The sequence below is a fragment of the Phyllostomus hastatus genome, unplaced genomic scaffold, assembly GCF_019186645.2.
Source record: "Phyllostomus hastatus isolate PE091 unplaced genomic scaffold, TTU_PhHast_1.1 phas_contig_283, whole genome shotgun sequence".
Classification (NCBI taxonomy): domain Eukaryota; kingdom Metazoa; phylum Chordata; class Mammalia; order Chiroptera; family Phyllostomidae; genus Phyllostomus; species Phyllostomus hastatus.
In genome coordinates this window covers 16,237,533-16,254,296 of record NW_025333833.1, presented here as the reverse complement: position 1 = coordinate 16,254,296, position 16,764 = coordinate 16,237,533, and the positions used below count along the sequence as shown (strand labels likewise).

General features: G+C 54.3%; 1 protein-coding gene across 1 annotated transcript; it reads left to right on the top strand.

Moving 5' to 3' along the window:
* The first annotated feature begins 7,193 nt into the window (after nt 1–7,193).
* NENF (neudesin neurotrophic factor) lies at nt 7,194–16,545 on the top strand. Its single transcript, XM_045838757.1, has 4 exons — nt 7,194–7,474; nt 14,235–14,295; nt 15,002–15,105; nt 16,010–16,545. Exons 1-4 carry the CDS (start codon nt 7,295–7,297, stop codon nt 16,184–16,186), a joined length of 522 nt encoding a protein of 173 aa, XP_045694713.1. The 5' UTR covers nt 7,194–7,294; the 3' UTR covers nt 16,187–16,545.
* Nucleotides 16,546–16,764: the final 219 nt, after the last annotated feature.

Genomic DNA, 16,764 nt, shown 5'->3' with positions numbered 1-16,764 from the left:
AGAAATGCAACGGGTTTGGAGGGGTGGCCCCAAGACCAGGCGGGGCCACACTCCGCGCATGCGCCTCTCCCCGTCGCCCGTGGAACCGCGAAAGGGTTGCTGGGAAATGTAGTTCTGGTCGGTAGGCACCCCTCAGCACTCAAGGGGCGGTGAAGCCTGAGCTACCTAAACCAAGGCATACAGAACGCCTGAGTTAGAATCACGTGCTCTCTTCATCTCTCACTTCCTCTCTTTGTTGAAGGGACAGGGACGGAGAAAATTAGTGGAAAGTGGAATGAATGGGCCAGGTCAGATGAGGAGAGCCTAATCTATAATTGCAAGAGGAAGCTTGGCCTGGTGGTTTGTAACGGTAATAGATGTCTGGTGGGCACTTGCTATGTCAATTATACACATGATACCTTTGATTCTGCAAGGCCCTCTGTAAGGGTGACATTTTTCTGTCTGTTTTACAGATGAGAAAACCGAGGTACCTTGTTTGAAGATTTTTTAATCCAGGAACGGACTCTAGAATCCAAGTTCTTCCGTCATTCATGGGCGGACACATGGATGCAGGGGCTCTAGGTGCCCGACCTGGTTCTGCCCCTCTCCCACAGGTCTTGTGGTGCCCTGAGCGCTCCTCTCTTCGCCTTAGAATGCGTGCGGCTGCTACCCCTGCCCTGCTTCACAGGGCTTTGGAGCGCCAAAATAGACCAGGCAGAAAAATCCCAAAGGCGCTGCTCACCACAGCAGAAGCCTCGTGCCCTGAGTATGGTGGGAAATTGGGTGTTTGCCCTGTGGCGGAGTGGACCTGGGGCCCACATCTCCCCCTGCCTTCCCACTGCCTGAGCAGCTGTTTTGTGTGGCTGCCCTGGGCTGCTTAGGGGCAAAGCAGATAAAGGTTGCTTATGCCTTGGTGAATGCTGCCCTGTGTCCCAGTGGCTGCAGCTCTGCCACCCACTGCATTCAAGCCACTCAGGGGCTCTTCCCTTTTCATCCGCAACCACGAGTAGCAACGACCACATCAGAGCACCCTAGACGTCCCAGAGCGTTAGCAGTGAAAGGCCTCTGTCACCCCTCTTGACCACCCTCCCAGCCCAGGCTCCCTGCTCCTACATCTACTTATTAAAGGCGACAATATATATAGCACCTAACACATTGTAGGCACTCAACAATCATTTGTTAAATTTATAACTGGATCCCTGGCTGGTGTGACTCAGTGGATTGAGCGCTGGCCTGCAAACCAAAGGGTCGCTGGTTCGATTCCCAGTCAGGGCACAAGCCTGGGTTGTGGGCAAGGTCCCCGGCAGGGCGTGCATGAGAGAAAACCACACATTGATGTTTCTCTCCCTTTCTTTCCCCCTCCCTTCCTCTCTCTCTATAAATAAATAAATGAATGATCTAAAAAAAAGTTTAAAAAATTATAACTGAAACACTCCAGCCATTACATTTAACACTTATTCGCCAAAACAAATACACAACAACAGATAACATTAATTTCCTTCCTGTATTGATACTGGGGTGGTGGACAGAGCAAGTCACGCAATCATAGAATTTTAGAGCTGGAAGGAACCAGAGAAATCTAGGCCAGCCCTATGATTTCCCTCTACTCTTTGCTGATATGACCACACTGGAAAATGACAGGCCCCCCGTATTTGAAGCAGATGCCGACTAGCACAGTATTCCGCAGAGCTTAACAAGCACATTGTGCTGGGCACTGGGATACCGAAGGAATAGGATGCTCCAAGGCCCTTGCTCTTGTGGCTCTTCCGCACCAAGGTGGAGAGACAGACCAGGAACACAAACAGAATTTTCTGTGCCTGCTGTCCCCAGGTCCTTTCCGTCCAGTCCCTCAAGCACACACCCATCAGGCTTTCACGCCGTCCACTCCAGAGAAGCGGTGCTTGTCGTGGTCACAAATGCTCTCTGAGTTGTGAAACCCGGCGGCCATGTCCTCACCTCCTCTCTCTTGATCTCTCAGCTGTGCTGGATTCATCTGATTGTCCCTCCTCCCTGCACGCTTTCCTCTCGTAGCTTGCAGGACCCCACACACTGCCACGCTGCCTCTCACTGCCTGCACTGCTCCTCCTCAGCCTCCTTTGCTGGTTTGTCCTCACTGCCTCAGCTCTACAGGGTGGCAATGCCCAAGCCAGATGTTTGATCCCCATGCTACTCACACCCTAGGGGCTGGTGGTCTTCTCTAGTCTCATGGTGCGAATTGATATCTAAACCCTAAAGATTCCTGTTGCAGATTGAACACTGTCCCCCAAAATGGAGAGGTTGAAGTCCTAACCCCTGACACCTCAGAATAGGATTGTTGCAGATGTAATTAGTTAAGATGAGGTCATGCCAACTAAGGTGATCACTACATCTCTTATTACTCATGTTCTTACAGAAAGATGTCAGATGATGGGGAGATAGACCGAGGAAGACGTCCTGTGATGACAGGTGCAGACTGCAGTGATGCAGCTGCATCTTTAACCATTCATTGCCGGCTACAGGTCACGGCCTGGGAGGCCAGGTCCCATCCTTGGCCAAGCAACAGGCAGAAAATCCCAAGGTCACCAGCCACCACCAGACACTAGGAAAAGGCAAGGAGGCATTCTTTCCAGAGTGTTGGAGGCAGCATGACCCTGCCACCACTTTGATCTCGAACTTCTAGCCTTCAGAAGTATGAGAGGATACCTTTCCATTATTTTAAACAATGCAGTTTGTGGTATTTTGTATGGCAGTCTTGGGAAATGAACACAATTCTCTACTGTGTGCAAACGAATAACTCCTCCAGCTCTCCCAAGCCCAGGCTCACTCGTCCAGCTGCCCAGGTGCCCTCTCCACCAGAGGTGCACCTGCAGCAGCAGAGGGGAGCTACCGCAGGCATGGACCCAGAAACCAGACTGGCTGGGTCTAAGTCTTAGCTCTGCCACTTACCAGCTCTGTGCGAACCTCATTTACCCTCTCTGTGCCTCAGTTACCTCATATGTAAAATGGGAATGCAAGGAGTCCTCACCACCATCGATAGGTGCTGCAACTTTAAGCAAAGTGACATAAACTGAAACCAGCCTCACCACAGGTTATCGATATAAATGAGAGTTAAGTTCCTATGGCATGTCAACATAATAACGAAAGGATGACGTTGAATGAGACGTGAGTTGAGGGCTGGCGGTACACTACTACCTACTCAGAGAGTCCAGAGAGGAGTCGTCACATGTAAAGTACTTGGAACACCATCTGGCACATTGTGAGTTGTTTGTTAGTGTCACTGTTTGTTGCAAGGTGCAAAATGTTAGCGTCACTGTTTGTTGCAAGGTGCAAAAACGGAACTACTGATACTGCTGCCCCACATCCGCTCCCCTGCCAGCCTTTCTCCCTGCCGTAAACTCCGTCCTCCCATCTGCTCTGACCAAACTCTGCAGTCCTTTCTGGTTCCTCGCTTTCTCTGACACCCCACGTCCGTGGCTCTCTGTCATACCTCACTGTGGTATCAGCAAATCCTGCTGGCTCCACTTCAAACATTTGTTCAGAAACTGCCCGTGTTCCCCCACTGCCACCGTCACCACCCTGGTGAGGGTGCGCACCCCGTCATTTCTCGTGGACTGTTTCCAGTCACCTCCTGGCCGGTCTCTCTCCTTCCACCCGTGGACCCTATGGTCTATTCCCAACACAAGCAGCCGGTGAGAACCTGCTAACTAGGTCAGGTGACGCCACTCCTCTGCTCCAACCCCACGAAAACCAACCCCACGAAACAAAGCCACTTACTCACAGTGGCCCACGTGGCCCAATAGGATCTGTCCTGCAGCCCCCTTTTCTATTACTTGTCCCCTCACTGTCTCAGCCTCAAAGTGCTGAGCCTCAGGGCCTTTGCACTGGCTGTTCCCTGTCCCTGGAATGCTCTCATGCTGGGTGTCTTTATAACTCACTTCCTCACTCCCTTCAGGTCTTTCTCCAAATGTCACCTGGCCAGTGACGCCTCCTCTGAGCATCCTGTTAAAACAGCAAGCCCCGTAGCCGGCACGTACCCTACCCTGCTTTGCTTTTCTCCAGTGCGTGTGCCACCTTCTGACTTTCATTGATTTTCTGTCTCCCTCCCCTAGAATGTAATTTTCACGAAGGCGGGTTCTTAGGTGTTTGATGCATTGGTGTATCCCAGTGCCACCGACAGTGTCTGACACTTGTTGGTCCTTCAATAGTCATGTGAATACACATTCGAGACAAGTTCACGTAGTGATGTATGATAGAGAGCGACAGGGCAGGTGTGCAGAGGCGCTGATTTATCTCACGCCCTTCCAGAGGCCTCAGAATGGTAGTGACTTGCGAGTTGAGACTTGGATAAGAAGGAGCCAGCACATGATGACCTGCATCCCCCCCAAAAGGCACCAGTACAGTACAAAGGCCCAGGCTGGAACCCAAGCAGAAAGCAGAGTGGCTGCAAGGGACCGGTGGAGGGCCACGTAGGAGACAGAGTCAGAGGGCTAGAGAGAGGCCAGATGGTGGAGGCTGGCGTGTGCTGACCCCGGGCTGTTTTCTCAGGTCCAGTCCTCAGCTCTCTGCTCTGGGTTGCAGGAACCGGCCCTGGGGGCTGGGTTTCCATGGGGTTCAGTCAAGAGGAAGCACTGTCGCGGGGCTGGAGGAGGGCAGGTCAGGGGAGAGGCCAGGGTTTTCTTTCCCTTGCTGTCTGCCCCTGCAGCTTCCCTCTCTGGCTCCAGCCCCTGCCACAAAGGCTTTCTGTGGTTCTAGCTTCAGCCAGGTGACCCAGATCCCCAGTCATCCTTCCACCGGCAGGACGTTGCTAATCTTCCCGCTGCTCCAAACCTACGGATTGCTTCTCAGCCTCTTCGATCACGTGTGTAACCAGCTCCCTGCATTACAGCCACTCTATTTTACTCAGAATGGTTTCTGTGTTCCTTGCAGGAAACTGATTTGTTTGGAAAAACAAACCTGGTTTGAGTAGACAGAGATGGTCAGGAGGATGCCTGGAGGAATTCAAGGGCATGTGAGCATTAAATTACAGACTTGTCCAGCATCTCAGGGAGGAGAAAGCTAGATCTGATCAGTAGAAATTATAGGGAGTCTCTTTTGGCTCAGAGGAGTTGCTAACAAATAGAACTGCGCAGAGAGAAAGGGCTCAAGCAGAGAAGTAGCACAGGGTGTGCCAGGGATGTTATCAGGGAACATGATGCATCAGGCAGGGGATGATACTCTCTATTCAAGGGTGTAGAAGGGCCTCTCTACCCTGGAGCTCCTGTGACAGAGTGTGACATAGATACTGCGTGCCCCAGCTCACACAGCCTTTTGACTCCATTTCCATTTGTAGCTCGGATGCAACCCTACCAAGGAGGCAGGCCGGTCTGTTATAATGTTACTAATGTGGACATTGAGATTCAGGGGGTTTGCGGACAGACGGGTTTAAGGTCACTCTGCAGGAGAAGCTGATTCTGTTGAATAAGAGAAGTCGGTGCAGGCACTGAGGGTGGTCCTTGCCTAGTGGTTAGGGGCAGACTCTGGGATACAGGGCCTGTGCTGGAGTCTTGGCTCTGCCACCTACTGTGTGACCTTGGGCAAGGTACTTAAAGTCTCTGCACTTCAGTTGCATCGTCTGTTCAATGGGCGAGGATAATAGTTCACTTCACAGAGTCATAGTGAGGAGGACACCAGTCTATGGGTGTGGCAGTGCTGAACTGGTGTCTGGCACACAGCAAGCTCTGCACGGGTCTCCTTCGCCAGTTCTCTCAACGACAAAATGCAGGAAGGTGTTGAGAACTCAGTCCTTGGTCCTCTATCCCCCTCTATCCACACTTTCTTGACAATCTCATTCATTCGGTGGCTTCAAATACAATCTACAAGCCAATGATTCCAAAATATATCTCTAGCCTGGAACTCTTCCCCCAATTCCAGACTCATAGCCAACTGTCACTTCAATGCTTCTCCTTACCGGTAGATTTGTCCGTGTCTCTGAGTGTCTTCTCCTCCCAAACCAGCTCCTCCTACCATCACTCCTTGCACAGAAAGTGGCAACTGCATCCTTCCCGTGGTCCAGGCCAACACTCTCAGGGTCACCTTGACTCCTCTCTGTCTCTCCTCCTCCAGAGCCCCATGTCTCACCCGGCAGCAAATCCCATCAGCGACACCTTCAAACGTACCACAATTACCACTTCTCCCTACCTCCCTTGCTACCGCCCTGGTCTGAGCTACCATTCTCCCTCACCTGGGCTGTTGTGGCAGCTCCCTGCTTCAATCTACTCTCGACACAACAGCTAGAGTCATTCTGTTAACACTTTAACTAATTCCTCTGCTCCATTCGCTCAGCATAAAAGCCAAAGTCTTAAAAATAAGATGTGAGGCCCCACGAAATCTACTCCCCTCCTCCACCCCCTTTACTCTCTTAGCCCCTGATCTCCAACCCGTCTTCCCTCCTTGCTGTTCCTCCATCTAGCAGAGCACTCTCCTTCCTCAGCATCTATGCATGTGACTTGACTTTCCCTCTCCACAGATCCTTCTCCAGGCTGCCTCCCACCCCTCCCTCAGGTTTGTATACAAATACTGCCTTCTCAGCGGGGCCTTCCCTGGCGAGCCCATTTAAAATTGCAACACGGATGCTCCCTGTTTCTTTGCCCTGCTTCATTTTTTCCCTCGTTTTTCCTAGTGCTGCCATCCAACATACTACTTCTGTATCTTACTTCTTATCTCGCCCACAGAATGTAAGCGCCACTCGGATCAGCCCTGTTCGGGGAGACGTCCCCAAGGACTTCAGAAAGTATACGCTAAATAAGTTCATGAAGGAAGCCTTGCACAAATGTTAGTTATTATTATTTCAGTACATATCTGTGCCTTGCCCCACCCTTTCCAAAAATCTCCTTGGAGACCCGAAATTTAAACACAACTGGGAAGAAGGAAAAGAATCAGCCCGAGCTACACATGGATAATAAAGTTGAGGTCCTAGTTCGAGAATACGGGGGCGGGCAAAAGTAGTTTACAGTTGTGAGTACGCGAACGAGTCTATTCTTGTGTTATTATTCACTTGATTTATTATTGTACGATTTTCCGTAAGAACGACGGCAAGTCTACTTTTGCTCACCGCTGTATGCCTTCCCAGGTGCTGGAATGCTGGGCTGTGTCATCTGTGTACCCAGTCCAGGAACTACTGTGACCTACGTGCTCAGCCCGCAGTTGGGAGTCCGGGTTGCGATCCTGGTTCAGGTTTCCCGCGGCGCGGTCGGGACGACTCCAGCTCCTGGCTGCGGGCGCACGGGGCGGGGTTCCGGGCGGGGGCGTGAGCTCCCGGTCCCGGCCGCTGGAGCCCGGCTCAGAGCGCTCAGCCAGCATGGCGGGACCCGCGCCTGGGCGGCTGCTGCGGCCGCTGGCCACGCTGGCCCTGGCCCTGGCGCTGCTGGCTCCGGGGCCGCCCGCGGTCCGGGCCGGGCAGGCGCCGCGCCCCGCCGAGCGGGGACCCCCGGTGCGGCTCTTCACCGAGGAGGAGCTGGCCCGCTACGGCGGGGAAGAGGTAGGCGGGGGAGCGCGGGCCGAGGGACCCGGGGCTCTGCGCTCTGGAACGGAGGGAGCCCGGGACCCAGAGGCCGCCCACGCGGAGCGGGGAGGCCTGGGTCGGGTCGGGCGCCCCCTCCCGGAGCCCGGGGCTCTGAACGGGGCGCCAGGACGGCCGGGCCTGTCCTCTCCAGGCCCGGATGGCCGCCCAGGCATAAGGGTAGCCCTCAGCAGTCAGGGCGCTCTGAATCCATCCCCCTTCACCAACCCCGAAGACCCCACCCCGCGCTTCCCTCTGTCTTCCCTCCAGCTGCTCCCTTGAGACACATTCTGGATGGTGGTCTGTAAGGAACCTCAGAACTTTTTTCGTTGCAAGTTTGCATGAAGCTGGGGGCAGACACTGCTGCCTCCTCTTTGGGGGTGTGGCAGGGGAGGGAGGCAGGGAAGCAAAGCCTGTTCCTGGGTGGGGCGGGAGTTGGGGCTCGCGCATGGGTGATCCAGGCTTTCCCTACACCTCGTTTCCCTGCCCCTCTACCCCAGGCCTCGTCTGCAGCTGATGCTCAAACCCGCCTTTCCTACCTGTGCCCTCGGGACACAGCAGGAACTGGGAGGGGCAGAGGGCGAGATCGGAGGGGAAAGACAGATTTTCCCCAACACACCCACATCAGTCAGTAGTTTGGAGGTGTCTAGGAAACACCTGACAATCACCTGTCCATTTGGGTTGAGGGGGCGCTGTGAGGTGGCTTCCAGGCTTGGGAACTAGAAGCTGCACAGCAGAAGGGTCATGGAGGGAAGGGGCCCCAGTTTGGTGGGGAGATCATGGTACCATAGCATTTCAGAGTTGATAAAAACCGACCTCCTGCTTTTACACGAGGGAGCTCAGGCAAGCTGAGACAGGATGGTAAGAAGGTAGGAAAATTCCTGCACAGGTGGAATGGGAAAACTGAGACAAGAAAACTAAAGGTCAACAGTTTGAGCCACTCACAGCCCGGCAGCGAATCCCAAGACCTTATCTTCCCTAACCAAGGACACTTGAGAGCCAACGGCTCCTCCCTAGGCCGAGAACTCAGAGCTTCGCTGGCCACAGGAGGAGAGGAATGCTGGGAGAGTGGAGAGATGACGCCAGAACAGAGGGAGCGAGCTCGGGAAGAAGCTGCAAAACTGCCCTTTTGGCTGCCCCTAGGAATTCCCCACACACACACAAATTCCCATGTTTCCCCTATAGAAACTTGCTTCCAGAAGCTCAAAGGAAGGTGGATGTTAGGGTTTTTTACTCACCACCTTCTCAGATTGCTGACCCCTGATATTAACAAAAGTGCACTTACAATCCAATCCCTGTCTCTGCTTTTTGGCTGAGTGGTGGCCGGCGGCATGAGCCCTGGTCTCGGCTGCCCTCTGGTTTCAGTGCCACCAGTTAGTAGTAGAATGAGGAAGGGACCCAGTATTCTTTTGTTAAAACCCTCTGGCCAGGGCTCTCTCACCCCTAAGTTAGGTAGCCGTAGACAGGCTGGGTTTGAAAGGGGACCTGGAGACCTGGCCCTTAGGCAGTGATGCTAGTTTGGGCACCATTATAAAGACAGGTTGGGTTAAAAGAAGCTTGAGTTAATGGGAATGCAGAGGGAGGGAGACAGGGATTGTGGCTAGACGTTAATGGATACTATCTTTGGGGACAGCAGGGAACCAGCAGGTATACAGCAAGAGTCCCCAGCCCCCAGGCTATGGACCAGTACTGTCCATGACCTGTTAGGAACCCGGCCACACTTGAAGCACTTGAATCATCCTGAAACCATCCCACACCCACACCCCCAGCCTTTGGGTCCATGGAAAAACTGTCTTCCACGAAACCAGTCCCTGGTGCCAAAAAGGTTGGGGACCGCTGGTCTGGAGCCATGGAATCTGTGCGCAGAAGAGCGAACTCAGCAGGCTCGCTGTCCTTCGAAGGGCCTGCTAGCGGGGGTGGCTCCCGGCTGGTGCCGGGGTTTCTGGGTGATCCTCACCTCTCTGACGGCTGAGGGGGGCTCAGGCTGGGCTCTCCCTCAGAACAGCGTTTGCACGTGGAGCTGCCAGGCAGAGAGGGCCCGCCCGGCCGGAGCACAGTGACAGCCTTGGGCTTGAGCCTCCCATGGGCTTCCCTGGGCAGAAACAGGACCCACGAGTTGCTGCGTCTGTTTCGGGGGAGGGATGTGCCCCGTGTGAGCCCCACAGGAGGGAGGGAGGGAGTGCACGGCAGTCTGCACACATCCTTCTGGACCAGTGATTTTCCACGGGCGTGCGGCAAGAATTTTCAAAACATGCAACACCTAACTGTTTAATCGGGCACTGACCTCTTTTTGCTTAGATTGTCAAGTAAAAAAAATGACAACAGCCAGCACAACAATAGCCATCTGGTGTGAATGAATCAAAATCAGACCTATTTTTTTCATCAAATTGGCAAAAATTATAATTGTTGGTGTGCCGCAGAATTTTAGTAACCAGTGGATGTGTGCCATGAGATGCAAAGGTTGGAAATCGCTGTTCTAGGCTCCATGTCACCATGTCCCTGGTGACAGGCCGCGTGTCCTCACTAGTCACTGGAGCAAATCCTGCTCTGACTACCACCTTACACTGAGTCCGGAGCCCTTCTAGTGACTCTCCAAACCTGGGGGTCCCCTCGGGGGCCCCCAGCACAGAACCCAAGGGAAGAGAGAGAGAGAGTCCAGAGTTCAGTGTGGAGGGTGCCAGCAGCGGCAGTTCCAGGGACTGCAGTGGGGGACGGAGGGAAGGTCTTTGGTTGTTTAAGCGGATGTGATTGATGGCTGATTAACTGAGGGGAGGGGAGGGGGTGCTTGAGATGGAAAGAGGGTAAGGGAAGAATGTGTGGGGTTTGGGGCCCGTGGGATGCCTGTAGGCAGAGAGAGGAAGAGGAAGGGAGGAGGGGCGTCAAAGCTGGGTTGTGTGATCCCAGCACGTCTGAAGTCCGTGGGGCAGGCCGCAGGAAGGGCGAGCGGGAACCCCGAGCAGGAGCTGGTGCTGCAGCCCACCGGTGGAATGAATTTCTTCTTTCTTAGGAAAACCTCGACTCCACTCTTCAGGCCTTTCAACTGCTGTGAGCAGGACAGTCTCCCTTACACGGAGTCAGCTGATTGTTGAAGTGAATCACACCCACAAAGTACCCTCACAGCAGCCCTGCTGGGCGTGCTTGGTTGAATAACCGGTCACTGTAGCTGGTCCGCACTGACAAGTCAAACTGACCATTGCAATAGTTAGAAAAAGACTCCCCACTCTGTGTGGGGTGTTTGTGAGAATTAAGTGAGATGGTGATGGGCAAAGTGCTTAGCGTAGGTCTGGTGTGGTCTTGGCATAGGAAGCCTGCATAAGTCTTCCCTGCTGTTATTTTTACTGGCTTATTATGAAGCTAGTAAATATTAAGTTATACTGCCTCTGCACGAGGCAGTCTAGCAGGTCCACCGTCCTTTTATGCAATTTAGAAATTGCATAAGCTTGAAAACCAGAACGTTTTTTCCAACAAGTTATTTGACAGCAGAGCTGGGCTGACCTGAACTCCGCTGGTGGTGGGACCTGGTCGGGGCCGACGCCGGTCTGTTTGTGGTCTCCATTCGTCCTGCTTAGCGTGAGTGCGTGAGCTCATGCTTCACGGCGGGGGCATCGAGGTGACTGACTGTGGGGTGCTGCCCCGGACCTGCTGCAGGTGGCGTGGCATATGCCCCTAATACCTTTCTGAAATCTGACAAATTCTGGATTCCACAACGTAGCCAACCCCCAAGAGTTTCTGCTGTGGGATTGTGGACCTGTACACCAGGGCTTTCTGAAACATCTCGTGACGAATGTCTTGCTTCTAATGTAGACTTTTTGTAAAAGGCGAAAGATTTACATGATCCGAAGAGAAACCCGAGTATTAACCGTGGCCTTTTGGGATGAGAGCCGAGGCAGACAGGCCCGCCTGCGCTGTCCCGCGTTCTGCTGTGTGGTTTGTGCACGGAGCTCGGGCACCCACGTGGGGATATGTCGTGTCTCCAGTGGCAGCTGCGGACTGTGTATCCTGAAAGATGGGGGTCCTGGCTGCTGCGCCTTTCACAGAGCCGTGGAGTGTTCTGGGCCTTCTGCACGAGGCGCTGACCCAGTTTCCTCCATTGGGAACTTTTAGGTCCTCAGAGTATCCACAGCGTGGCTCCTTGGGTCTCTCACACACGGGAGTATGAAAATAGCTATTGTTGTCCTTCTGACATAAATGAGCCCTCGGAATACCTGCTGAAAGTCCAGCATCCTTGGTGCCTCTTCAGAGCCCATCCTCCCAGAAGCTGCCTGGGCCCAGCCACCAGCTCCCCTGGGAACCTGTGCCAAGCAGGGAGTGGGACCACGTTGTCTCCTGGTTTTCTAAAACGTAACAGTCGTGAAGAGTAGACTGCACCCCTCCCGAAGGAGCCTTCTGGACAGACACAGAGAGTACAGGCGGGAGGCAGCTGAAGAGAAGGAGAACCCCCCTTTCTAACCGCACAGCGGGCGGGTGGCGTGCAGACATCCGGCCGGGCGTCCCGGCCCAGCGCGCACACGGCGCCGGGCCGCAGTTCCACGAAGTTCCCCGCAGCAGTGGCCACTCGCACTGTGTGTGACGTTTTCTACTTCTGCTCTATTTTAAATGTTTTTCATTTTTAAAAAATCTGTTGATAAATCAGTGCATTGATTCCATGATCCACTGACAGGTTACTGGTGCCCATTGCAGTTTAAAAAAGCCAAAACCCAAACCCGGCCTTAGCCCCTTGGGGGGCCCAGCCGGTTCTGTGGAGGAAACGCCCACGGCAGCGCCCCCCCCTCCCCGGGAGGAGAAGAGTCCTCAGCAAGGAGCTCCTGCTCTGTCTCTGGTCCCGGTGCAGGGCCCGAGCCCGCACCCAGGCTCCCGGCCTCCTTCTCCCCGCTGTGGGAGAAGCCTTCCTTCCTCTGCCCCTGCTCCTCCGTCCCCTTGTCGTGGCCCTGCCTGACCACAGGCCGGGAGGAGGGCCAGCTGGTAAGAGAAGCCTGAGACCCAGAGGAGAGGCAGAACCTGCCCTCATTGAGCAGGTGGTTCTGCAGCCCCTTCCTCCTGGGTCCCGGTGTCTTTCTTCGTGGTCCCGGGTCTTTCGGATGAGCTTCCCAGGACACACGCACCCCACCCAGGTCAGGTCCCCTTTGGTGAGGCAGATCAGGGAGTGGGCTGCGGCTTGGGCTTGGGCTCCGAGGCTCCAGGCTCCAGAACCTGCTCTCCCTTACCCGGCCCCGCGACGCTGGGCAAATACATCATAAGCCCACTTGACGAGCAATTGGAGTTGAAGAACAAATAGTCACAGTGGAGGAAAGGCAGTAAAGCACCCCGGAGAAAAATGCAGCCTGCCAGCCTGTTGAGTCGTGCCATTGAAAGTAAGAGAGGGAGGGCAGGCGCCCGCCATGTGAACGGCAGCGCGGGGTCTGTCTGTAGGAGCTGAGGAGGGAACCACAGCCCCGCCCATTTGCGGGGTGCAGGGCGGGCTGCGCCCGTTCCCCTACGCGGTTCCCCTCAGCCTCTGTGAGGTCGGCGGGTGTTGTCCCCACCCAGCCCAGAAAGAAACAGAGGCCTGAGAAGTTATTTGACAGTGAGATCTGCTCCCTTCATGTGATTGCTTAACTTCTCTGAGTCCCGGATTCTCTGTTAAACGTGGTCCTGAAAACATTTGACCTTAAGCTCCATGAGGGCAAGAACCCGAAGGTCCACCCCAGAGAAGGTCAAGCTGCGTGTTCTGGGAGATTCTGAAGTTCTTACACACCCAGCTGTGACTCCCACCCTCCCCTGGCCTGTGAGCCCCCTGGCGGGCGTCCCCGAACCTGGATGCCCTAGGCCCGGGCCAGGTCCCGGGTGTCCTAGAACTGCCAGTCACCCGACCTGAGCCCGACTGCACGGACGTCAGAAAATCCATGCCACATGCCATCTGCCCTTGTGTCACCCTCTTTCGGGAAGAAGTAAGGTGGCGTTGTACACCCAAGAAACTAGCAAAAAATAAAGTATAAAATTCCTTAGAACGGTGGGGAAACAGCATTGCTTGTATTTTTCTAGCACGGTAAATTGTTTTTTTAAGGGACAAATTGGTAAAACACAAAAGGTGATTACCTTGTTCATATACCTTGGCCCAGGAAGTCCACACGTTGAAGCAGACCTCAAGGAAGTAACTCACCAAATTAGAAAGTAACTTCAGAAAGATATCCCAAATGCTGCTGTTTATAGTTGGAAGAAGTTGGAAACAACCTGAATGCCCCAAAGAGCAGAACAGCTAAACGAACAGGCACGCGGTATCGCTGACAGAAAACACAGCTGTGTACGCGACAGCCAGGCTTTTCGGTTGTTTCTATGCATGCAAGTGTCTCCACGCAGTGATGTTGCTGAGAAGAAGCAAAATATAAAATAGATCATTTACCCTGACTCTATCCCTGTATGTACATCAATGAAAAGGAAGGAAAATGTGCAACGACAAATAATCATTTAACCTTCCTTTGAATTTTTATCTACATAGAGTTGCTTCAGTTCTTGATTTGTTGTTGTTGTTGTTGTTGTTGTTGTTGTTGTTTAAAGGACAGTATAGCCGTGGGCTGCCACGGCGTTTGACTTTCCCAGATTTGCGTGAGGCTGTGCGCCCGGCTGTGCGCCCGGCGAGCTCGCGAGGGCGGCCCGGAGGAAGGCCGCTCGCGCACCGGCCCGGTGGGAGGAGAGTTCGCCGACTTAGCCGGGAAAGCCCGGCTCTCCTCCCCCTCCTCACGGCTTCTCTCCTGCTTTCCAGGAAGATCGGCCCATATACCTGGCCGTGAAGGGCGTGGTGTTCGACGTCACTGCCGGGAAGGGTAAGTGGCCTGGCTGGCCGCACCCTTATTTCCGGGGAGCTGGGCAGCCAGGGTGGGCCCTGGAGGGGGAGGGGAGTGGGGAGCTCCGGGCAAGCCCTCCGCCAGGGTGGAGTGAACAGCCTGAGTCCGTGCTGTGCTCCGGCAGTTCTCCCTCATGAAGTCTTGCTCCTGCGCCAGAGCCTTCCGTGGCTCCTGTTTCCTATGGAGTCACATTCAGACTGGAGAATGGACCCTCGCCGAAGAAGCAGTGAGAGGGAAAAGGGTACAAAGAGTTGGGGTCACAGAACGTTACAGAACATTTGAACGCTGTCCCATGGTTCCCCAACCTGTAACGACGAATGACGCGGAGGAGGTTGTACAGTGGATCGCTGTCTGGTACCAAACAAGAGACAGTGAAGGGAAACAAACTTAGCTCCTGACAACATTTAAGAAAACTAAACATTTTTCTTGTTTGGATTTTAAATATTTTTAAGGGATTAAAAAATAAATCACCTCTCAGCCCAGCGTGTGCGACTTACTCCATATTCTGGATTAGTGGGATCCAACCCCAGTCGAACTTTGGGTCTCCTCTGCCCTCCTCTCCTCGGGTCCGGAGCCTCTTTCAGGGCCTGGCGGGATCTCAGCAACCCCCCCCCCCCCCGTCCAGGCTCCTGGCTGCTCTGCGTGCCCGTCCACACTCACACCCCATTCCTCCCTCCCACTGCAGAGTTTTATGGGCGAGGAGCCCCCTACAATGCCCTGGCCGGGAAGGACGCCACCAGAGGGGTGGCCAAGATGTCGCTGGATCCTGCAGACCTCACCCATGACACCGTGAGCCAGATCATGTGCCTTTGTCAGACGTTTCCCACCCCATGTGGCCCTGGCCTTTTTGACCTCTGGGCAGTAGCGAGGCTTCCTCACTAGCCTCGTAACATTCCAGTCCACTTGGCAAGGCGGCCAGCTGTTTTCTCGGAACAGAAAGCCTCCTGTGCCACTCCTAGTCAGGAACCTTCCCTGGTTCCCCAGAGTCAAGTCCGAACTCTTGTGAACTTGTGATCCAATTCAGTGAGCTTCACAGTTTGGTCCCAACCTGCTTGAGCAGCTCTGTCCCCCTCCCAGTCTGCACCTGCCACCCCTGCCTCCTACAGATCTGTCATAGTCCTCGAGACCCGCTCCCTTGGCCACTCTCGGTAGCTCCAGGGATGAACGGGACCGAGAGGCCGAGTCTCCCCAGCGCTCGTATTCCTGTGAGGGAGAAATAAGCAGTGACTAAAGCCATGCCAGTGCCTGTGTAATCCCAACAGAAAGGCTGGCATTCACCCCGGCTGTGTTCAGATGAGTCAGCTCTTAAGCCGCAACATTACAGCGACAAATTAAGAAATTAAGGGGGAGGAGGGTGTAGAGCTCTGTAATGGGAGGAGCGCAGAGAGCGGTGGAGCTAATCAGTGCACCCCCGTCCGTCCCCAGCTGGGTGTTCTCTGGAGTCTGAACCCCCTGCAGCGGTCAGACAGCAAACACAATGGTCATTGCCCTCCATCCTCCCCTCCCCACCCCACCCCACAGGATTGCTTCTTAAAAAGTCAATTGTCCGTTATTTGGTTTGCTGAGATGTATTTTTCCCTTGCACTAGGGGTGTGCAGATAGTAGGGCAGGGCAAGCGAGAGGCTGTGCCAGGCACAGTTCCCTCATCCTCTCCCCATCCCCCTCGCCGTGTTTCTTGCGTTTTTCTCTCCAGACGGGCCTCACGGCCGAGGAGCTGAAGTCCCTGGACGATGTCTTCGCCAAGGTGTACAAAGCCAAGTACCCCATCGTCGGCTACACGGCCCGGAGAATTCTCAAAGAGGACGGCAGCCCCAACCTGGACTTCAAGCCCGAGGACCAGCCCCATTTTGACCTCAAGGACGAGTTCTGACGTTCTGCCTGTAGGAGCAGGCCCTTGGGAGGGTGCGGCCAGGAGACGCTCTGGGCGAAATCTGCAGAGTAGGCCGCCTGGGTCTCTGGCCACCCAGGTCTGAATAAAGCAGACGTTTAGCCTGGAACGCTGAATGCATTCTGTTGTCTGTGGTCAAGTGCTCTGTCCACTGGGCGACCTGCCCGCACACCAGCTGGGGTGGTCAGACAGCCTGGTAAGGGTGGACATGGCCCTCTGGGTGGTTCAATTACAAGTGACTTTTATTTCTTTGTATTTTTCTATACTTGCCCAATTTCCTACTGGAACTATGTTTGCTTTAGAATAAGCACAGAAATAAACTTATTTTTACAAAAGGAAAATTCTTCCCCATATGCCCTTCTCTTTGGGCCGCATGGGCGCTGCTTATAGGGGTGGGGCCTGTGCCCTCCACCTGCTGTAAGTCTCCCCCCACCCCACCCCACCCCCGACTGCGCGCCTGCAAGGGGCCCGACAGCAGGGGGCGCCCACGAGCTGGTGCGGCAGAGCCCCTACGTGTAGGTGGAGGGGTGGAGAAAGGGAAAGGGAGATACTAAAGGGAC

What these genes read in the sequence shown, in the direction of transcription:
- NENF (XM_045838757.1), top strand. Translation starts at nt 7,295, where the DNA reads ATGGCGGGACCCGCGCCTGGGCGGCTGCTGCGGCCGCTGGCCACGCTG. An exon ending in CCCGCTACGGCGGGGAAGAG is followed by an intron (nt 7,475 to 14,234) that starts GTAGGCGGGGGA and finishes CCTGCTTTCCAG; the next exon opens with GAAGATCGGCCCATATACCT. An exon ending in CAGACCTCACCCATGACACC is followed by an intron (nt 15,106 to 16,009) that starts GTGAGCCAGATC and finishes TTTTCTCTCCAG; the next exon opens with ACGGGCCTCACGGCCGAGGA.